This window comes from Martes martes (genome assembly GCF_963455335.1).
Source record: "Martes martes genome assembly, chromosome: 1".
Lineage (NCBI taxonomy): Eukaryota > Metazoa > Chordata > Mammalia > Carnivora > Mustelidae > Martes > Martes martes.
The window spans coordinates 119,563,060-119,587,359 of record NC_137888.1 but is presented as its reverse complement, the minus strand read 5'-3'; the positions used below and the strand labels follow the sequence as shown (position 1 = coordinate 119,587,359).

The window sequence follows — 24,300 nt, the reverse complement described above, 5'->3', positions numbered from 1 at the left end:
TTCCTTTTTGTTGGTGGCTACCTGAAACCACTATTTTTTTCAGATATTGCAACTATTTTGTTTTCCAGTGGAGTTTTTTCCAGACTATGGCTATCAGTATATATTAACTTTTTCTCTTTTTGTAAACTTTTTGAAACTTCTTTCTTTAAGTTTAGCACATTTCAGACTGGACAGTTTTCCTTACCTTTGTTTCTACTCACTTCCTCTAAAGATTTTTTTTTGACACTTCCACATGTGAATTAGTTCTCTGTTTTTGGTCAGCATTAAGCTCAGAATACCATTCGTAAAAAACCACTTAATACACCTTATATTCTTTTTTAAAATTGCTTGTTAATTTGGGGAACACTCAGAGTACCATTCTGAGTACCGTCCGAATGTCCTCTGCTGTATGGAGCCAGTAGCAGAGGACATCAGAGGTTCCAGGCAGCTGAGCTGTCCCTTGAGTGAGAAGTTTGTGCTTCTCGTGACTTTTCAATTCTTTTTTCAACCGTCATGAACCTTCAGGTAAAGCCCCTCTTCCCTTTCAGGCACAGGACAGATGGCTACTCTCCCTTGGTGTTCCTGTCCTTGCTTCGTAGCCAGGTCAGTTTTATTCCAGTGGGAGTTCAGTTTTGAGCCAGTAAGACAACCTGCCAAAAAAGAAAAAAAGGCAATTTGGAGAAAGCTGACTAAAAAGTTATAAATAAGATACCCTCTTCCTTTTTTTTTTTTTTTTTTAATAGTTGATGTAGTAGAAAGAATAGTAGTATAGGTGGGTGAAGAGTTGATTTTTGTTTGTGGAGGAAAGAGAGAAAGGGTTGGCTACAGCTCAGCTCCTGATTAGCTCTGTGACCTTAAATAGCTCACTTTACTTTCTGGTCCTCACCTTCATTACTTATGAAACGAAGGAGATCTCATGAGTATTTCTCAAAGTATGGGGCACATTTAGCACTAGTCGCACAGTAGATGACTTTAGGTGGTAGAGGGATAAATATTTTTAACTTTAGGAGTCATATTTTTAGTGTATGTCAATGTGTAGCATCTGTATTTGGTAAGATTAACAATGGAGAGGGACGCCTGGGTGGCTCAGTCAGTTAAGCCGCTGCCTTCGGCTCAGGTCGTTATCCCAGGGTCCTGGGATCAAGTCCCACATCGGGCTCTTTGCTCGGCAGGGAGCCTGTTTCTCTCTCTGCCTCTGCCTGCCACTCTGCCTGCTTGTGTGTGCTCTCTCTCTCTCTCTGATAAATAAATAAATAAAATATTTTAAAAAGAGATTAATGTTGGAGATAAAATTTTCCTTTTAAGATTAATTTTCATAATTTTATGGAATTTATTAAGTAAATAATGGTATAATTTAGAGTTGGCAAAAATTGTGAAGATAGTTTTCTGTGGTTAAAATTCTTGGGTAGTTTGTAATTGTCAAATTGATAAAGAAGGGGAGGGAGCAGATCTGGGTAGAGAAAAGTTTTTGTGCTACAGAGGCTTATCATCCCTGACCCAGAAGACAGTGTCAAAGCGTGGAACCAGGGGCTTAGACCCCCATTATTTTTAAGTTAAAAGTCAGAAAAGGCTATTATATCTCACAAAAAAAAAAAAAAGAAAAGAAAAGAAAAGAAAAATAGTTTCTTTCAGGCACTCAGAAGATATCTTATCCTTCGTCTTCCTGGACTGATTCTTTCCTTCTCCCTCCTCTGATTCACAACTTCAAAACTAAGGAAAATAGTATAAACTAAGGTTTTTGTGCTCTTGAGCTGCTATAGCTGACTGATGACTGCCTTGATCCCTGAATGTTTCATGTTTTCCCTCTGTGCGGTAATATCTCTGCCCCCTGCAATTGTTTCGCTTTCCAAAGAACAATATTCTGATTAAACTGATGACCACTTACATGTAACTGACTGATGGCTTTGAGATTTCTCAGCCTGTTGACATATAAAAAAGACATTACAGACCAGTGTAACTCATGAACACAAATGGAAAACTCCTCAGCAAGATACTAGCAGATTGAATCCAATGGTATATAAAAAGAATTACATGCCACAGACAAATGGGATTTATTCCAGGTATGCAAGCCTGGTGCAACATTCAACAGTTAATGTAATCCATCACATCAATAGGCTAAAGAAGAAAAATCGTATGATCATGTCTGTGGATTCAGAAAAAGCATTTGACTCAAAATCCAGTACCTGTTCATGAACTCACCACAAACTAGGAATAAAGGGGAGCTTCCTCAGTTTGATAAAGAACATCTGCAGAAATCCTAGAGTTATTACCGTACTTGATGAGAAACTAGATGGTTCTTCCCTAAGATCAGGAACAAGACAAGGATGTCCCCTCATTGTCCCCATTCAACATTGTACTGGGAAACCTAGTTAATGCAGTAAGAGAAGAAAACAGAAGGTATAAAGATTGGGAAAGAAGGAATATGACTGTCTTTATTCACAGATGTTCTGATTGTCTATGTAGAAAATCCCAAAGAATTGACAAATTCTTGAAATGATCATACTACAGTTGCAGGATCCAAAGTTAATATATAAAAATCAGGGGTGCCTGAGTGGCTCAGTAGGTTAAGCCTCTGCCTTCGGCTCAGGTCATGATCCCAGGGTCCTGGGATCGAGCCCCGCCTCGGGCTCTCTGCTCAGCCGGGAGCCTGCTTTCCCCCACCCCCGCCTGCCTCTCTGCCTACTTGTGATCTCTGTCAAATAAATAAATAAAATCTTAAAAAAAATGTATATACATAAATCAATTACTTTATATTAGTAAGGAACAATTGAAATTTGAAATTTAAAAAACAATATATTATTTATATTGGCATACCCAAAAATGAGGCACTCAAGTATAAATCTAACAAAACATACACAAGATCTATATGAGAAAAACTAAAACTCTGATAAGAGAAAGAAGATTTAAATAAATGGAGAGACATTCCATGTTCACGAGTGAGAAGATTCAATATTGTTAAGTTGTTAGTTCTTCCCAGCTTGATCTGTAGATTCAACACAACACCAAACAAAATCAATATTTTATAGATATTGACTGATCCTATGTGGAAAGGCAAAAGACTCTGAATAGCCAACACGATACTGAGGAAAATGAAATCAAAGCACTGACACTACCCAACTTTAAAACTTACTATTTTTTTTAAAGATTTTATTTACTTATTTGACAGAGAGTGCACACACAAGCAGAAGGAGCCGCAGGCAGAGGGGTAGGGAGAAGCAGACTCCCTACTGAGCAAGGAGTCCAGTGCGGGGCTCCATCCCAGGACCCTGGGATCATGACCTGAGCTGAAGACAGATGCTTAACTGACTGAGCCGCCCAGGCGCTCCTTCAAGACTTACTCTTAAGCTATCACAATTAAGACAGTGTGACATCGGCAAAATAATAGACAGATGGATCAGTAGAACAGAATAGAGAGCCCAGAAATACACCCATACAAGTACAGTCAATTGATTTTTGAGGAAGGAACAAAAGCAATTCAGTGGAGGAAGAAAAGTCTTTTCAGCAAATGGTGCTGGAATAGCTAGACATCCACAAGCAAAAAAATAATTTTAGACACAGATTTTATACCTTTAATAAAAAAAAAAAACTTAAAATGGATCTCAGACCTAAATGTAAGATATAAAACTTGGAAAAGATAACAGGAGAAAACCGAGATGACCTTGGATTAGTGATAACTTTTTAGATACAATACCAAAAATATGATCCATGAAAGTTTAAAAACTTTTGGTCTGTGAAGGACATTAAGAGAATGATAAGCCACAAACCAGGAGAAAATATTTGCAGAACGTATCTGACAAAGGGCGTGTGTCTGAAACATACAAAGAACTCTTAAAACTCAAGAATCCAAATAATGCAATTAAAAACTGGGCAAAAGAATGGAACAGACACCCCACCGAAGTAGATATACAGATGATAAATAAACACATGAAAAGATGTCTAACATCATATGTCACTAGGGAATTGCAGATTAAAACAACAATAAGATAGCACTAAACTCCTAGATTGGCAAAATCCAAAACATTGACAAAACCAAATGTTAAGATATGTAACAATACGAACTCTTCATTCAATGCTGGTGGAAGTGCGAAATGGCACAGTCACTTTAGAAGATAGTGTGGCTGTCTCACAAAGCTAAACATAGCCTTACTGTATGATCCAGCAATCATGCTCCGAGGTCTATTAACCCAAAAGAATAGAAAACTTGTGCCCCCATAAAAACCTGCATATGAATGTTTATATCTGCTTTACTTATAATTTCAAAAAACTAGAAGCAACTAAGATATCCTTCAAAAGGTGAAAGAATAAACTGTGGCAGTCTGTACAATGGGGTATTACTCAGTAATAAAAAGAAATGAATTCTCAAGCCACAAAAAGGCATGGCTAAACCTTAAATGCACATTGCTTAATGAAAGAAGCCTGAGAAACCCACATACTTACATGCCTGCAACTGTATGACATCCTAGGAAAGGCAAAACTATAGACAATAAGTAAAAAGATCAGTGGTTGCCAGGGGTTTGGAGGGAGGTAGGAAGGGATGAATAGTTGGGTTATGGGATTTTTAGGGCAGTGAAACTCTTCAGTAGTTACTATAATGGTGGTTATGTCATTATACATTTGTCAAAACCCAAAGGATGTACAACACAAAGAGTGAAACCTAATGTAAATTTTGGACTTTAGTTAATGATAATGTGTCACTGTTGGCTCATTTGTTGTAACAAATGTACCACATTAATGTAAGATGTTAATAATGAGGAAACTGTGAACAGGGAAAGAGCCAGTTATATGGGAACTCTTTGTAGTACACACACTGCTTAATTTTCCGTCAGCCTGTTCTAAAGATAAAAATCTATTAATTTAAACACATACACACACACATACCACACAGCAACATTAAAACAAAGACCAGGAAGGGAGGAGCAGTCTTTGGGCTTTGATTTTTCATTACGTGTGGCTCCACTTAACAGTTAAAGTATAGCCTGTTGTACCCAGCCGCCTCTTAGAAAATGGTGGATTGGCTTTCTTTTCTCACGGAGGGCCTGAGCCTTCCCATTCACACAGGCCAGGAGGGGATGTCAGTGTCCAGCCAGGGTGGAACCTGGGTCTAGAAATGTGATTTCATGTTTTAGGTCAGATGTACAGTTTTGTGCCCTCTGAGAATAGTGGCCATTTTGGGAAAGGCAATGGAGAGCTCCCTGACCCTATACCCACTCATCCTTCTCAGCTCAACCCCAAATACCCCTGCCAAAGATGGACAGGGAAAATAATATCTTTTAATTTGTATAAAGAAACTCTGGAACAATGAGAGACTAAAACATGCAGTAAGAACTGGACAGATGAGAAGCAGGGTAGGAATGACACTCTTCATAGTATATGCCTTATATATTATTTTTACTCTTTGAACCATATGAATATACTATTCAGATTTTCGGTAATAAAAATGAGTATTTATCAGCACCTATTATTTAAGCATTGGAAAAAACCCACAAAACTTCAGTTAACCCAACCTAGTAAGTAGTTTTCAAGTAACATTTCAGTAGAGTAAAGGTAAATATTTTTGTGGGGGTTAAAGGGAGCCTGAGCAATTTTCCTGAGTTTTTATAGTTTCTTACTGCCATGTCATAGAGTCCACAGTTTTCCTAGAAGCTTCAAGGTTTTTTGATTGTTTTAAATGGTTCCTTAAAACTGTGGTGCTAGAGTGTGAAGGACACATGGGGTAAATTATAAGTAGGGGAAAAGGGGCTTTTCTATTTGTAGATCATTTATCATTTGGGAATTTAATGGATGCTTGTATCTTTGAGATGTGTCTTTCTAATGCTTGATACGGAATTCTCTTTTTTCACTGTTGTCCTAGACTAAATTTATTCCAACAGTGTTTCCTTCTCATCTGATCCAAGGAACTGTAAATTGGTCCATATGGGATTTTTAGCTGACTGGAAACTGTGGACACCTGGTTACTTGGTTCCTTTAGGGTTGTTTTAAATTTTTGTTCTGTCATAGCCATCTGACATATTCCACATACACTCATCAATAATTGAGGTTTCTGAAACAGAGATGCTCAGAGAAGGAAATAAGGAAACAGAGTACAAAGTTGGGGGGAATATTGTCCACAGGTAGTTTGTCACTCATAGGTAGTTTAAGAAGATTTTCCAGCAAATTCTGATCTCCTCACCTAAAAGAGAATCATTGCTTTTAGAAATTCATTGGACAAAAAGTAGAGATTCGTATTATTCCAGTTATTGGGGATTTTATATCAGTATAGAGGAAAATGTTTTCGTAAGTGACTGGTGCTTGGCAATACTTTTCCATGTCTTGTTAGAAGAATAATGAAGGAGCACTGTGTAGCATTGGAAATATCTACCTTCTAAGGATTCTGTGTCCTAATGGATGGAATGGACAGTAGGCAAAGAGAAGGAGAGAAAGGAATGCCAGATTGCAGAGGGCACTGTGATAAATTTAGAGGTTAAGCAGAGTAGGATTAGGGGTACAAACTATATTAACTTCAACAAGTACATCCTTTCATCCCAAGTTAACCTAAAAACACATACAGAATTGGGGGCCTGAGGTTTCTTGCTTTTAACTTTCCCTCATTGGAGTCTATTTTATTATTGTTTATGACTTGTATTGGATAAAAGGGTCCTTTTTTTTTTAAGATTTTATTTGTTTTATTTGACAGAGATCACAAGTAGGCAGAGAGGCAGGCAGAGAAAGAGAAAGAGGAGGAAGCAGGCTCTCCACTGAGCAGAGAGCCCGATGCGGGGCTCGATCAAAAGGGTCCTTTTTAATGTCACTAGAGCCATTGAATTTAAGACATACTCTCAGCCTTCTCTGTGGTTCATCATGTATTTTGTGTTAGAAATAATCCCTAGAGTCATTGTAGGTAATTTTTGGTGAGTAAAAGATCTTTTTGAGATGGTGTGCTATGTAGACTCAAGTGCAAATTCCAGGACATGGGACTTAAACTTACTTGTTTTGAAGTTGACTGTGGGGGAGTTACTGAACTCATGGTGGTCATAGAGGAGGCAGGAAGGCAGTACACAGAGTAAGTCGCCTCAGCATTTCTTTAATACTTGATTGAAGAGCCTAGGATTTATTTGGGGGTCATATTTTTAGATCTAGCTGAAAATATGTATTCTATTTCCTGAGTATGAGCAGTACACTGATATTAAAGTTTACCTTCTTAAGGCCGTGAATTTTAACTCCTCTTTCTGAATGCGAAAAATGATTGTCACATTTATCTGCTGGTATGTAAGTTGGTGCCTGAGGCGCATTTCAATTTGAGAACCCATGTCAATCAACATTCCTGTATGTTGTTAACATTGTTTGAAGATGCAGCATGTTTGTTTCTTCTAAATTAATAACTGCCTCTTAGGGTAATATGGAATTTATTAAAAAATATAACACTGAAGCATTTCTTTGGAATGTAAGTTCAAACTGGGGAGGTGTAGAATGAGCACAGTTTTATTTTAAACTGGTAAATTTGATTTGGTGTTCAAGTAATGTGTAAATTAGATTATTTTCACTCATTTCCTAACTTTGTTCTGAGTTTAGAGATGTTAATAAGTTTATTGTGAATTGGCATTTTGTGAATATATAAGCTTTTATCACACTAGGTTTATATTGCCTGTGTTCCTTTAACTATCAACCTTGAGACAATGATATTAATTAAGCTGGTACCAACCTAGAAATAATTTGCATGTGGTGCATTAGGAAAAAATTGAGGATTCTGATACAGCAGTAGAAATGCTGGCCTGGAATTCAGTCTACCTGGTCACATCTGCCAGTAACCAGTGACCTTGAATGGGTTATTTTACCTTCTTGGATCTCATTTTCCTGTTCTGCAAGATGCAGATTTTAGAGAGGCTCAAGGACCACTTTAGTACTAGCATTCTAAGACTCTCTGATTCTGAAATTCTTTCTAATGGCTACTACAAAGCAGGAAATAATCAACTTTTATTCCTTGAGTTATTTCCCATAGATTTTTTTCTGCCTATTAAAGCTCAACAGATGTTTTTGCCTTACTTAGTGGCATAATATCTATGCCAAGATGCAGTGCTTACTTACTGGCTTTCAAAAGAACTAAAAGTATTTTTCCTGATTCTGTGCTCATTGTTAAAGAATAGAGGGGACAAAGTATAAAGATAAAAATCATCTCCAAATTTTCTCTATATTTATATACATATGCACATACATACAAACATATACATAGACTTGTATAATGTCATATCCATTATATAAGTTTGTGCCCTTTTTTCCACTTAAGATTAAAAAGGGAATATTTCCCAATTATTACAAACAGTTTAATGGTATCATCCGAAAACATTGTGTGACTGTCATATAAAGCCTCTGTTTATCTCTTCATCCTCACCTTCAAAAAAAGAAATACTCTTTTCCTCTGTTAGTTTTCAAAGCAGTATATTGGTATCCTAGTATTCCCCTAAAGGTGAAAGTGACATTTAAAAAATCTTTTTTATTGGAACTCCTTACATCTGCCCCACTCTGCTCTTGCCTTCAACCCTCGGTTGTCTTTCCCCACATACACACACTTCTGTCCCCACTCTGATCCTCTGTCCCACCTTCCCTCGACCACTAGCTGTTCCCTCCCTTGCATTTCATTTTCCTCTCTACTGGAGAGGATGCTCTTAGCTCATAAACATGCCATAGCTTGCCGGTCTTTAAAAACAAACAAACTTCTTGATGTAGAGTCCCTTCTTGTTTTTGAAAGGATAAACTGTGTTTGTTGTTCCCACTCCCTTCCCTCTATTCTCTTAGTCTCTTGTGATCTCTTTTCTGTCCCCAATTCTTTCAAATACTGACCATTAAGCTCTCTAGAATCCTTCCAGTTGCCAAATGCTGCAGCCACTCTTGAGGCCTTGTCTTCTGTGGCCTCTCTGCCTCACCTTACGTACTATTCAGGTTTTCCTTTTAAAAGTAACTCTATTTAATTTCAGAAATAGTATTTCTTTTCAAAAACTTAGAAGCAGATAAATCACTATTAATAGTTTGCTACATTGTTCTTCTTGACATTCTGTTATCCCTTCATTTTCATGAAACCATTTTCTCCTATTGTATTTTTTTTCATTGTCTTCCTGTTCCTCAGTTTATTTGGTAAACTTCCTTCCTTCATCTGTCCTTTAAATAGTGGCATTCTCCAATGTTCTGCCCTTGGCTTTAATATTCTTCTTAACTTTTACCTTCTCTTTGGGTATTTTCATGATGGCTTTTTAAAAAGAAGTTAATTTGTGCACATACTCACACATCCTCACACAGTAAAATGTGAGCCTGGGTGGCTCAGTGGGTTAAGCCTCTGCCTTCGGCTTAGGTCATGATCTCGGGGTCCTGGTATTGAGCCCCGCATCAGGCTCTCTGCTCAGCGCGGAGCCTGCTTCCTCCTCTCTCTCTCTGCCTGCCTCTCTGCCTACTTGTGATCTCTGTCAAATAAATAAAGTTTAAAAAAAAAATGTACACATGCCTACAGTTTCAAAGCCTATAATTCCAAAGCCTGTTGTCACAATAAGTCATTCTTTTCCCATTTCTCTTCCCTAGAATCAACCACTGGGTTATACTTCTAGAGAGATAATGTGTGTATGCTAGTACATATGAATTTATATATTTAGTTATATAATTGTTTACAGAGTGTTTCTGTATAAATGGCAGTATACTCCATGCTTATTTGCATCTTTTCCACCTAACACTATATAGGAGATCATTTTATATCAGTGTATAGAGATCTATTACATTCATTTTAGTGGTGGCATAGTGTTAAAAAAAATTTTGTATTCCTCTTTCCTCCCACTGCCTCTTATTTTAGAAGAATTCAAACTTACAGAAAGATTTAAAAAAACAATACAATTAGCACCCACCTGTATACCTACTTACACTTCTTTTTTTCTTTCTTTCCTGAATCATGTGAAAGTAAAATTGTAGGTATCATGACAGTTTATTTGAAAATTTTTCAGTATGTATGCCTTAAGGACTAGGAATTCTCCTGCATAATAACAATAAACCCAAAGGTTTTTAAGATCAATGCAGTATTATCTAATATAAAATTCATATTCGAATTTCTACAGTTGACTAAATATCCTTTATAGTTTTTTCTCTCTCTCTCTCCATTCTAGGAGCCAATCAAGAATTAAGACTTACATTTGATTGTCCTAGGCCTTCACTTAACAACTGTTTAAATAGATGACTGAAGTAGGATCTCTAGAGCCAACTCTTTCCTGAAGCTGACTTAAATCTATGAAATATAATTATTTGGATGTCACACTGGCCCCTCCCAATCACATGTCCAAAATGAACTCAGTTTTTTCTGTTCTCAAACCTACTCTTCCTCCTATATTCCTAACTTAGTGAATGCTATAATTCAAATGTTGCCTTAATAAGAAGGCTGGAGTCATCCTAGGCTCTTCCCTCTTTGAGACCGTATGTGCTATTCCTTTAGCCTGGAATTCTCTCCCTACTTTGTCTACCTTTCTACTAGTTCATTCTTTAAGACCCAGATTAAGCTTTATTTCCTTGACCTTTTTTTTTCTCCATGCAGGTTTAGATGTGTCTCCAGTAGTCTCCTTTTATATCCTGTACACACACCTGTCCCATCAGTTATCACTTTGAGTGGTAATTGTTGGTTAATGTATCTGCCTTCTTTTTTTTTTTTTTAAGATTTTATTTATTTACTTGACAGAGATCACAAGTAGGCAGAGAGGCAGACAGAGAGAGCAGAGAGTCGGATGCGGGGCTCGATCCCAGGACCCTGAGATCACGACCCAAGCTGAAGGCAGAGGCTTTAACCCACTGAGCCACCCAGGCGCCCCAATGTATCTGCCTTCTTAATCAGAAAGTAAGCTCCTTGAGTTTAGATGGATTTAGTTGTCTTCTGTTCTAGATCTAATAATATAATACCTGGCCTGTAGGTGTTTAATTAATGTTTATTGAATGGAAAATACAATGGAAAATACATAGACAATCTTTGGCAAGTAGAAATAGATTTTTTTAAGCTCAGCTCAACCTGGCATGCATTTGTTGAATTCCTGCTATGTGCAGTTTGATGCAAGTAGTAAGATTGATTTTCTGCCTTGAAGGAAGGTTGGGGGGGTGGGCAAAATGGGTGAAGGGGGGGTCAAAGGATACAAACTTCCAGTTATAAACTAAATAAGTTATGGGGATATAACGTCAACATGGTGACTATAGTCAGTAATATTGCATTGTATATTGAAAGGAGCTAAGAGAACTTAAGTTCTCATCACGAGAAAAAGTTTGTAACTTTGTATGGTGACAGATGATAACTAGATTTATTGTGATCATTTTGCAACATATACAAATAAAGAATTGTTATGGCGTGTGCACCTGAAACTGATATAATGTTATATGTCAGTTATACCTCAATTAAAAAAAAGGTCGGAGTCTACTTGAGGCTAAGACCAGTATACTTAGAAGGTAATCTAATTATCCGATAAATGATGCAGATGGTAGCCTCAAGGAAAGAGGAGTTGGTGAATGTTTTTGAGTACTTATTGTGTGCCAGTTACTGTTCTCTGTTTGCAAATGTTATTTAATCTGTACAACTTTTATTTTTTTAAAAAGGAAATTGAAGTTAAATAGTCCAAGACTATACAGATAGTAAGTAAAGATTTGAACCCAGGTCTGACTGACTCTACAAATATGCCATTAAGTGTTCCAAAGGCAATTAAGAGAGTCGTAAAGTGATATTGTAAATCAAGGGAAAAAATAATATCCAATTATAGGGTAATTAAATCAATGGTATAGCCCTACAATGAAAGGTTGTATAATCACTACAAATCATGTGGTTAAGAAATATTCATTATCTTGAGAAAGTATTTATGATAGAATGTATAGTACTAAAAAGCAGTATATAAAAGTGTGACTCCATTTTTTTTAATGTACATATATGATTTTATAGAAAAGATTGGAAGAAATAACATGAAATGGTTAGTGGTAATCATCCCAGGGTTATGGTATTATAGACTATATGCATTTCTTCTTTGTAACAGTCTATTTTCCAGATTTTGTACAATAAACATAAGCTTTTATGATCAGAAAAAAAATCATTTAAAAAATAAAGGACTAAGAAAAAGCAAGCGGAGCTTAGTCTTAGAATTATTAAAGTTAGAAATGTTTCATGACCGGGGTGCCTGGGTGGCTCAGTGGGTTAAAGCCTCTGCCTTCGGCTCAGGTCATGGTCTCAGGGTCCTGGGATCGAGCTCCACATCGGGCTCTCTGCTTGGCAGGGAGCCTGCTTCCTCCTCTCTCTGCCTGCCTCTCTGCCTACTTGTGATCTTTCTCTGTCAAATAAATAAATAAAATCTTAACAAAAAAAAAAAAAAAGAAAGAAATGTTTCATGACCTTCCTTGGCTCTGAGGTGGAACAGGCCTAAGCATCCCAGACAGATTGATGGTTCCTATTTTAAGATCATCTCACTAAGATAAGCAACTCTCCTTCTGCCTTATGGTCAGTTCTGTTGCCCAGTAGCAAGTGGGAAAGGAATTTTCTCTGTGTATTATTTCATGAAGACATGGGCATGAGAGACACTCCCATGTCTTGTGAAAATTTTCATTGTTTAAAGATATTTTTTCTAAAATAAGGGCCAAATGTAAGGCTCCTGTCTGGGCTTTATATTTCACTTTATAAAACACTGAAAGAAATTTAATATATTTAAGAGGACTCAAAAGAGAATAGAAAAACACTTGGGTTTTCTGTTAGTTTTGCATCAGTTTGAAAAACATTCTGTGTATGATGTATCTGTTCTGGGTGGCTGTTTTTCTCACACAGCATGTGTGGCTGTTCTCATTGGGATTTAGCACACTCTAGTGGACAGTAACTTTTCAATTTTTTTTTAATCATGTCAAATTACTTTATTGGACATTTCAGTGATGTGCTTACCTGATAGTAAGGTTTGTCAATATCTATCTGAGTCAAGTAGTAATCCTAGTGAGTGGGACTGACTTATAGGCCACTGGGGTGTTGTACGTTTTATGGGGGGTTTTTTGTTTGGTTTTTTTTCAGTAGAGAAGAGAGGTTTTTTACCTTATGTGGAAACTTTCCCATTGGCTTTCATCTTTTCTTGGGTTGACTAAGAAAAGAGGCAGAGCTGAAATAAAATAAGAGCAGTTATTTGGGGTCTCAGAATTGCAGCTTGAGGAGCACAGATTTGGTAACAACCCAGATTGTGTCCCTTTAGGTTACAAAAGTCAAGGGCTTAAAGAAGACAAAAAGGAATGTTTGTATGTGTTGTTTACAATGAATTTTGTTTGATGTTGGCAGCAGAAAACCAATCTTGGCTGAATATAATTGGCTGCTAAGGTTGTCCCTAAGCAACTTCTCTTACTACAGCAATTGCGGTTTGGGCAGAGTCTTTGGAATATTTGTAGTTTGGCCCAGTTCAAAGTTCATGGCTTCATCTGGTGAGGATGTACATAAAGGTCCATCTCCTTAATGGCCTCTAGCACCATTTTAAAACCCCTTGAGGGGCACCTGGGTGGCTCAGTGGGTTAAGCCTCTGCCTTCGGCTCAGGTCATGATCTCAGGGTCCTCGGATCGAGCCCCGCATCGGGCTTTCTGCTCAGCAGGGAGCCTGCTTCCTCCCCCCTCTCTCTCTGTGCCTGCCTCTCTGCCTACTTGTGACCTCTGTCTGTCAAATAAATGAATAAAATCTTAAAAAAAAAAAAAACCCTTGACATAAGTGATTTCATTTCATTTCATCTTGCACACATGGGTAAGGTGAAATTGAGGGGTCAAAACATAAAGGAACACTGGTAGTCTTTCTGTACCTCAAACTCCTTGGAACTTTCAGGACTCTTGAGAATTTTCACATATCACGTTTTGATGAAAATTTGACCATTTGTGCATAAACATTGCTGTATCCTATCCTGATGGATTGTTTTTGGAAATGGGCTTCCGCCAGGAAAAAAGTAATTTTTAATTTTGTTTTTGCAGAGTGATGGTGAAGATTTTAATTACATTGTTGCATTTTTCCTTGGAACAGCAGCCTGCCTTTACCAGGTAGGTTCTCTCCAATTTTTGAGAAACACTTTCCTATTACTGTTTGTTTCAGGTATTCTCTTATTTGTGCACTTTAAATAAATAAAATGTCTAAGTTCTTCACCTCTCTTTAGAGCCTCTGTTAACTTTATGATCTACATCTCCATTTCGAATGGACCTGGATCCCAGTGTACTTAATGTTAACACTCTTCTGTGTCAGGTTTCAGTGGCAGTATGTCATCTGCCTGTGGCTGTAAAGGCTACTTCTAGATTTTTTGGTGATTGATTATTGAGCCTCAGGGCTCTGCTTATACTTGAGCATGAGGATTTTGTACTTTTGGGCAAGTCTGAACAGGAAACAGACAAAGCGGATTTTAGGATATTTAATTTAGTAGTGAGGAATGGGGTGGATTGCCAGAGCAGAGAAATTGGAAGAAAGGAAATTGGTTGGGAGGCGATTCCATTACTTAAGGCAGAAGGCAGTGAGAGAGTGAACTCTGATAATGGCAGTAGGGATCAAGGGGGAGGGAATGACACTGAGGAGGAAGACTCCTAGTACCTAGACTTACAGAGCCAGGAGGCTTTGCACCTGGTGATAGGGAAATGGGTACTGGCATTCCTGAGAAGAGAGGAAGCACAGATTTGTAGGAAAGGGAGAGGTGACCATGGCAGTCACTCAAGCTGAGGAATGTCTTTGCTGAACTGTGGTACAGCAGGCAAGACCTTTTGACCTAACTTATAAGTAACACATTTCTCTGACTTGCATAGAAAGAATGTTAGAAAGATTGAGGACTGCAAACATAAGGCTACCTACAATTCAGAAGTCTCTAGTGAAATACTTTGAACATATACATTTGACTTTATGTAAAGATAGATTAAAGATTTTAGTTTCATGTTTGTTTGTTTTTTTAAAGACTTTATTTATTTGACAGAGATCACAAGTAGGCAGAGAGGCAGGCAGAGAGAGAGGAGGAAGCAGGCTCCCCGCTGAGCAGAGAGCCCAACGCAGGGCTCGATCCCAGGACCCTGAGACCATGACCTGAGCCGAAGGCAGAGGCTTTAACCCACTGAGCCACCCAGGCGCCCCTAGTTTCCTGTTTTTTTTTTTAAAGCCCCTAGTTTTTCTTAATCATCTGTATTTAGAAATTTTCTATACAGTTTGACAGATTTAACTACAATGAATGACATTTCATGCAGGAAATGTGAAAACTTGTATTTGTTACTGTCACAAATGCTTTAATTTTATGAAATATTCTTGTGTAGATTTTTTTTAAAACTTTAATGTCTACAGTTCTGTCACACAGAGGATATTATCTCATTTTTGAAAATGAGAAATTTGAGGCAGTTTGGGTACTATCCAGAAATCATATAGCCCAGGATGTGGTAGAGTCAGGACTTAACTCTGGGTCTTCTTATTTTAAATATTGTATTCATTCCACTATATTATGCTGTCTGTAAGCAAAATTCCTATATTTGTATAATTTCTATAAGGTTATTCAGTTAAAATTTTATAACATATGCATTATTTCATATGATTCTAAAACAATGTCAGGTAGATGTTAACTTTAAAATAATTTAATGAGTAATTCTTGTAAAATATACTTTTGGCTGTTTTGCCTTAATGAAATAATTTTATTCATTCATTAATTTATATTTTTAAAAATCACTTTTTATCAAAGAGCCTTAATGAAATTTTTTTTAATTTAATTTTATTTTTTCAGTGTTCCAAGATTCATTGTTTATAATTTTAAATACTACTAATAATAGCAAAATGTATTGAGTTCTTACTGTGTGCCAAGTTCTTTATATTCCTTGTACCCATTAAATCCTCACAGAAAGTCCCGTGCTAATCTTGTTTTCACTGTCATTTTTCACTGAGGGCTAGCCAGGTCTTATTGTCAGTGCCTCCAGCCCCAGTCTGTGTAACTCCAGAGCCGTGCTGTTGCCTTTAGAGGGGCTCTCTTAAAGGCACACCTCTGTTACATTACCTGGAACAGCTGAAAATCGTTCTCAGAGGAGACTGTCACCTAGGTGTTCTTTTACTTGAGAGAAGTTAAATGAATTCGTGCTTTAAAAAAGAATAGCAGAGGGACGCCTGGGTGGCTCAGTTGGTTAAGCGGCTGCCTTCGGCTCAGGTCATGATCCCAGCGTCCTGGGATCGAGTCCCACATCGGGCTCCTTGCTCCGCAGGGAGCCTGCTTCTCCCTCTGCCACTCTGTCTGCCTGTGCTCGCTCGCTCGCTCGCTCGCGCTCTCTCTCTCTCTCTGACAAATAAATAAAATAAAATCTTTAAAAAAAAAAAAAAAAAAAAAAAAAAAAAAAGAATAGCAGAAAGCCAGTTTTCTTTTTGACAGGCATGAAACTGCACGCTTCCCAAATATGCTGAGCAGAGTGATAATAACGCTGGTTTTTTTCCACAGTAAAACCTATGTGATTATATTTTACCCTATAACATGCTCCATCTCCAGTTGTGAGGATGTTTTTAATCCCCTTTAGATCAGACCTCAAAAGCTATGACTACGTAGTTTCTTGCCTTTTTCTCCAGGCTGGGGGTACTTATGGACCCACAGAACTCAGCCAGATAGGAGTAATCTTGCTATGGAACATTTGAAAGAGGAAATCAAAAGATCTAGAAACCAGAGACTTCTCTTTTTTCCTCTCAGTGCTTTATTTTGAAAACTCGCAGACTTCCAGAAAAGTTGAAAGACTAGTACACTTAGAGCCACCAAATTATTAACATTCTGCAACACTTTCTATATCTCATTCTCTTTTTGTATGTGCATGCGTATAATGTGTATATTAGTTGTCTATAAAGTAAGTTGCAGATACGTACATGAGTATAAAGTTGTTTTTCCTATTAAACTTTTTATTTGCGTTCATTGTAATTGCTGTGAGAGAGATATATAACCTTTACCTGAGTTTCCCCCAGTAGTACCATCTTGTACAACTATGATACATTATCTCAGCAAGGATATTGATGTCAGTGTGGGCAGATACAGAGCCTTCATATCACCACAAGCACCACTTTGGTTGCCCTTTTAGAGCCACATCCACTTCTCTCCTGCCCCTTCATCTCTGGCAACCACTAATGTGTTCTCCATTTCTATAATTTCCTCATTTTAAGTAATGTTATATAAAGGGAACCATATATAGTATGAATCTTTAGTGATTGGCGGTTTTTTGCTCAGTACAATTCTCTGGAGAATTTTCCGGGTTGTCACATATATCGATGTTTGTTCCTTTTTGTTGCTGAATAGTATTCTAGGGTATGGATGTACCACAGTTTGTTTAATTATTCACCCACTGAAGGACATCTGGGTTTCCAGTTTGGGGCTATTATAAATAAAACTGCTATAAACATTCATGTATAGGATTCTGTGAGAACATAAGTCTTCATTTCTCTAAGATAAATGCATAGGAGTACAATTGCTAGGTCTTATAGTAGTTGCATGCTTAGTTTTATTGAGACAGACACAGTTCTTCAGAGTGGCATTCCATTTTACATTTACACTTTTACATTTTACATCTTACATCACTCACATCAGCATTGTTATAAGTGATCCTGTTTCTCCACATCCTCTCCAGCATTTGTTGTTATCACTGTTTTTTATTTTAGCCATTCTGACAGATGTGTAGTGATCCCTCATATTGGTTTTAATTTGCACTTCCGTAATGGCTAATGATGTTGAACATTGTTTCAGGTACTTATTTGTTATCGATGTGTCCTCTTGGGTGAAATATCTTTTCATGTCTTTGCCTATTTTCTACTTGGATCATTTGGTTTTTACTGTCAGGTTTGAGAGTTCTAGCCATCAGCCCTGTGTCAGAAATGTAATTTGCAAGTGTCTTATTCCAGTCAGTAGCTTGTCTTTTCATCCTCTTAACCAGGTCTTTTGCAGAGCAAAAGTTTTAATTTTGATAAAGTTCATTTTATCAGCTCTTTCTTTTATGGAAAAATATTTATGGTATCAGGTCTAAGAACTTTTTTTTTTAATTGAAGTATAGTTGACACATAGTGTTAACTAGTTTGAGGTGTACAACATAGTGATTCCACAAATTTATACTCTAGGCTGTGCTCACCACAATGTTCCTACCATCTGTCACCATCCACTATTATAATTCCATTGATTCAAGTCTAATACTCTTTGCCTAATCCTGGACCCTGAAGATTCTTTGTTTTCTTCTAAAAGTTTCGGTTTTATGTTTTACATTTAAGTTCATGATCCATTTTTAATTAAATTTTGTATAAGATTGTATGAAATGTGAGACTTAGATGATTAGATTGGAGGGTTTGTTTTTGTGTTTTTGTGTTTTTGGTTTTGTGTTGTGTTTTTTTTTGTGTTTTTTTTTGTGTTGTGTTTGCTTATGGATGAATAGCCAATTGCTCCATTTTTTGAAAAGGCTCTTTTCTCTCCCCTGAATTACTTTTGCATCTTTGTTAAATATCAGTTGGACATTTTTGTGAGAATCTGAGTTTTATATTCTGTTTTATTGATCTATGTGTCAGTCTTTCTGCCAGTACCACGTAGTATTGATTACCATGACTGTATAAGCTGTATTAAGTTCCATTTTCTTAAGAGTTACACAGTTATTCAAATTCTCTTTCTCATAATACATGGATTATGATAGTTTGTATTTTATAAGGAAGTGATCTATTTCATCTTACCAACTTTACATGTGTAGAGTTGATTGTAGCATCTTACTATCTCGCCGTCTATATGATCTGTAATGATATTCTCTATTTCATTCTTCATATTGGTCAGACTTACTTGTTAATTTCATCAATCTTTTCAAAGAATCTGCTCTTTGTTTTGTTGTTTTTTTCATATATTCAGTTTTATTGATTTCCTTATTTCCTTCTTCGTGCTTGCTTTGGGTTAATTTGGCTCTTCTTTTTTTAGGTTCTTGAGATGGGAGCTTTGATTATTGAGAATTTTCTCTTTTGTAATACATACTTTTAGTGGTATACCTTTCTCTCTTTGAGCATTTTATTATCTGTGTCCCATAGATTTTGATATGTTGCATTTTTTCATCTTATTTTTTTAAAAATATTTTATTTATTTATTTGTTAGAGTGAGGGAGAGAGAACACAGGCAGGCAGAGTGGCAGGCAGGCAGAGGCAGAGGGAGAAGCAGGCTCCCCACGGAGCAAGGAGCCCGATGTGGGACTTGATTCCGGGACACTAGGATCATGACCTGAGCCAGATGCAGCCACTTAACTGACTGAGCCACCCAGGTGTCCCTTCATCTTACTTTTTATTAAAATTTTTATTTTTTTATTTTTTAAGTTTTTATTAAATTTCAGTTAGTTAACATAGTGTAATATTAGTTTCAGGTGTAGAATGTAGTGATTCGTCACTTAAATACAACACGCAGTGCTCATCACAAGTGCTCTCCTTAATACCCATCACCTACTTCACCCATCCCTCTGCCCACCTCCCTTCCAGCAACCCTCAGTTTGTTCTCTATGATTAAGAGTCTGTTTCCTGATTTGCCTCTCTTCCCCCCTCCACATTTCTTCTGTTTTGTTTCTTAAATTCTACATATGAGTGAGATCATATGGTGTTTGTCTTTCTCTAACTGACTTATTTTGCTTAGCATAATATTTTCTGGCTCCATCCATGTTGTTGTAAATGGTAAGATTTCGTTTTTTTTATGGATGAGTAATATTCCATTATATGTATGTTTATATAATGGTTTATACATACACAGACACACACACAGACACACACAGATACACACACACACACACCATGTCATCTTTATCCAGTCATCAGTCAGTGGATATTTGGGCTCTTTCCATTGGCTGATATGTTGCATTTTTATTTTCATTTATCTCAGTGAATGTAAAAATTTTTTTATTTGTGGTTTCCTCTTTGACCTATGGATTATGGATTATTTGGAATTGTGTTTTGCTTCCAAGAGTGTGGAAATTTTCCAGTTTCTTTCCATTATTGATTTCTAGTTTGATTCCATTGTGGTTGGAAAACTCTATGATTTCAGTTTTTTTAAATTTGTTGAGATTTATTCTGTGGCTCAGAATATGGGCTGTCTTGGTGTATATTCCATGAGCACTTAAACAGAATGTATATTCTACTGTAGCTGATTTCGTGCTCTATAAATGTCAGATCACGATGGTTGATGGGTCTCAGTTTTTCTGTATCCTTTTTGATTTTGTCTAGTTCTATCAGTTGAAAGAAGAGTATTGAAGTTTTTAATAACTCTAATTGTGGTTTGGTATATTTCTCATTTCAGTTTTATCAGTTTTTGCTTTGCATATTTTGCTTTGCACATTTAGCTCTGTTGTTTGGCTCATTCACATATAAGATTATTGCCCTCTTGGTGGACTGATCCATTTATAATAATATATCATTATATAATATTTTATATAATGATAACCCTCTCTAGCCATTTCTTTTGGGAAATATTTTTTATATTTATCTGATATTAATATAGCCATTTCTGCTTTCTTCTGATTAATGTTTGCATAATACATTCTCCATCTTTTTACTTTCACCTTGCTTGTATCATTTGAAGTGAGTTTCTGATAGATTTAAAAGCTGTTTTTAATCCACTCTGCCAATCTCTGTTTTTTAATTATTGTGTTTAGGCCATTACATTTACTGTAGCATCGATACATTAGGGCTTAAGTTTGCCATCTTATTTTTTGTTTGCTGGTTTTCATTTTTACGTTTTCTTTTTCCTATCTTTCTGTGGGTTACTTGAACATTTTATAAAACTCCATTTTGATTTATCTGTAGTGTTTTTGAGTTTATTTCTTAGCTTGGTTTTTTCTTTGTTTTGGTTTTGGGTTTTTTTGAGAGAGAGAGAATGCACATGCATACAAGATGGGGAGAAGGGGCAAAGGGAGAGGGAGAAAGAATCCCAGGGAGGGATGTGGGCTTGATCTCATGATCCTGAGATCATGACCTGAGCCAAAAGCAAGAGTGGAATGCTTAACAGACTGAGCCACCCATGTGTCCCTCTCCCCTCTTTGTATGGTTTTTAAATGCTCTAGGTATTGTGTTATACATACTTTTCAGTTTTTTGGTGTTGTCATTTTACTAATTCAAATGAAACTTAGAAATTGTGTTTCCTTTTATGTCCCTTTGCCCCCCTCTGTTTATAATAGAATTGTCTTAAATATTTCCTCTACCTATATTTAGAACCACATCAGACAGTGTTACAAATGCTTACTTCTGCATCAAACAATTTAGAAATCTCAAGAGGAGAAGGAGAACCTATTATATTCTTTTGCTGACTGTTCTTTTTGCATTCTCAGTGTTCCAGGGTTTCTTCTTTTATTGTTTCCTTTCTGCTTAGGTATTTTCCTTTAGCCATTCTTTTAGGGTGCATCTGTAGGTGTCAAATTCTGTTAGTCTTTCACCTGAGAATGTCTTTATTTCTCCTCCCACAAGAGAACTTACTAACTACAAAGGGAAAAATAGTAACTTCACAGTGGAGAAACCTGTCAGACACCACCTTACCAAGAGATCAAAGTTAACATCACCAATTTGAAGACATACTGCACATCACCTCTGTGGTATTCTAGCCCAAACTGCATGTCCTCACTTCATCTTGAGACAATGTCAGGCAAACCAAAATTAAAGGACATTCTACAAAATAACTAATTGATACTCTTTAGACTGTCAAGGTCATGAAAAAGAGACTTGAGGAGCTATAACAGATTTGAAGAGATATGACAGCTAAATGGAAGAGGCTATCCTGGATTGGATTCAGGACCAGAAGGGCTTTAAGGGGACAACTGGCAAAATTCCAATAAAGTCTGTAGATTAGTCTACAGTATTGTATCAATGTTTATTTTGTGGTTTGATGATTATACTGTGGTTATGCAACAAGGTAACATTGGGGAGCAGGGTGAATGATGTACAAGAACTCTGTGATTTTTACAACTCTTCTCTAGGTCTAGAATTATTTCAAAAGGAAAAATTACTTTTCAACTTTTTTTACACAGTGAAAACCACTCAAATAAAATAAGTACTTACAGTTCATTTTGCTTTGATAGCAGTCTTCTTTTTAAGTAAGCAAAGTCCTAATTTGTATAAGAAATAAAAAGATTTGGGGCACCTGGGTGGCTCAGTGGGTTAAAGCCTCTGCCTTTGGCTCCAGTCATGATCCCAGGGTCCTGGGATTGAGCCCCACATCGGGCTCTTTGCTGGGTGGGGAGCCTGCTTCCCTTTCTCTCTCTGTGCCTACTTGTGATCTCTGTCTGTCAAATAAATAAATAAAATCTTTAAAAAAATTTTTTTAAAGAAATAAAAAGATTTAATAGAACATTTCCACATTCTTTCTGCATTGTTGCAAACACCTTAAAGTCCTTCCTCTCCTGACGCCCGGATAGAATTTCACAATTTCTGCGTCTTTCTTAAGACTTTATAATCACATATAATTCCTATATTTAACAGATTGTGAATTTAGGCATCGTCTAGAAAACGATTCATTCAACATTGAGCACTTACGATGTGCCAAGCACTATTCTGGGCACTGGATAAAGTGCCCACTGGATAACAAATCAAAAATCTCTCCTCTCATGAAACTTAGATCCTATTGGAAGAATATATATGACAGACAAAACAAGCACATTTGTAAAGTATGTTTATATTGTGGAGAAAAATAAAGCAGAAAAAGGTGACTGCCAGGATTTGGGGCTTGTGGGGGTAATTTCTTTATTCTGTTTTCTAAAATAGCACTTATTACATTCTCTGTCCCCCGTTCCATCTTTTATTTTAAGACATAACTATTTGGTATTTTATATACATAATATGATCTTTTGTATATATAATCTTTCTCCCTCCATTAGAATTTAAGTTCTATGTGAGCAAGGGCTTTATTTCGTTACTTGAAACTAAAGAACAATGCCTAGCTTGTAGCTGGCCCTCAATAAACATCTGTTGAATGAATTCTACCTCAAATGTTCACTCAGATGCTCTACCTTACTTATAGTTCCTTGCACTTAATGGGAGAGCAGTAAATATTTGTGGATTTCGTTAATATGCAGATTCAGGTTGTGTAAGAGCCCATTTTGCTGTGGTTTGTTTGAGGTATTTTGTACTTTTCTGGGATGAGAATGAGAGATGGAATCCCCTCAGGCCCTGAGTGCTTCATAGTTGCCTGGCACCTTGAGGAATGTGTGATGTGCTCAGCCTCTTTGCAAGGGAGTCATCCAGTTGTAACTCTGTTTTAAAATATGATACAAAGTGTATCTTTTGACAAATGACAAACATCAAAGGAAAAATCTGTTTTCCTTTCAAGCTGTAGCACTTTCATAACTGAATGTCTTAAAGAGGTTACATTATCTTATGTGTAGGTGAAAAATCCTCTTATTCCACTCTTATATTTTACTCTGTGGCCTGTTAAAATTTTATAGTAGAAGCATCTATTTCTTTTCTTGTAACCCTAATCATCTTTCATTTTATATTTTGAACAGTGTTATTTACTTGTCTACTACACCGGCTGGCGGAATGTCAAATCTTTTTTGACTTTTGGTTTAATCTGTCTGTGCAACATGTATCTCTATGAACTGCGCAACCTGTGGCAGCTTTTCTTTCACGTGACTGTGGGAGCGTTTGTTACACTGCAGATCTGGCTAAGGCAAGCCCAGAGCAAGGCTCCTGATTACGATGTCTGACCCCATCCTTCAGACATACTGCCCTGGCCTCCGGGGGAAAAGGAGGGAGCATATCTTAACTGCCACTGTGATGAAGAAACTGTTCACCACACTCAAGGAGCTCTGCTTTCTTTCTCGCCAGCTATCCTTTTTGTTTTAAGTCCGCATGGCATGCCTGGGAGCGTGCAGCACCTGCTCGGCAAACTCCTCATGTTAGTCGCGGGATTATTATTCAGAGGAGGAGGAAGCTTCTCTCTCCAAGGCCACAACTGTGGAAGAACAGTCAGAAGCCATTTGGTGACTTGGCCAGCAGTCCTTAATCCTTCTGAAGAGTTCAATCAAAAAATGTGTGTGGTACATGCTCTGAGGACCAAGCGGGAACTCTACAGTCTGGGTTCGCCTTTGTGAGGCATGAGTATAGCCCAAATAAAAACATGCCGTGGAGTTTGTGTTTAAAACAACTTGCTAAATATCACATTATTTGCACACTTACAGTACCCCGAGTTTATGAAGTCCAGGATGGTGTGGAATTGGTTCTTTTTCCTTTTATATTTTTTGCTTGAATCCTAACTCTGGAAATCACTTGATATAGGAAAAGGCTTCTTTTGAGCTTATCTCTAGAACATCACAAGTATTGAGAGCATAGTAACATACGTTTCCTTCCTAGACCATGTCTGTAGTTTCTTTTGAAATCACTTTTT

General features: G+C 37.0%; 1 protein-coding gene across 6 annotated transcripts in view; it reads left to right on the top strand.

The window, feature by feature from the left end:
- The window catches only part of SEC22A (SEC22 homolog A, vesicle trafficking protein), a 65,278-nt gene extending 41,235 nt beyond the window's left edge, over positions 1-24,043 (top strand). For 4 of the 6 annotated variants that reach the window (XM_080809400.1, XM_080809402.1, XM_080809401.1 and 1 more), the window contains 2 exons: positions 13,928-13,993; positions 23,420-24,043. In XM_080809400.1, coding sequence (XP_080665526.1) covers positions 13,928-13,993; positions 23,420-23,620 — 267 coding nt within the window. In that variant the 3' untranslated portion in view covers positions 23,621-24,043. The remainder of the gene's footprint in view (positions 1-13,927; positions 13,994-23,419) is intronic. The other 2 variants (XM_080809404.1, XM_080809403.1) reach the window with 2 other exon arrangements.
- Positions 24,044-24,300: the final 257 nt, after the last annotated feature.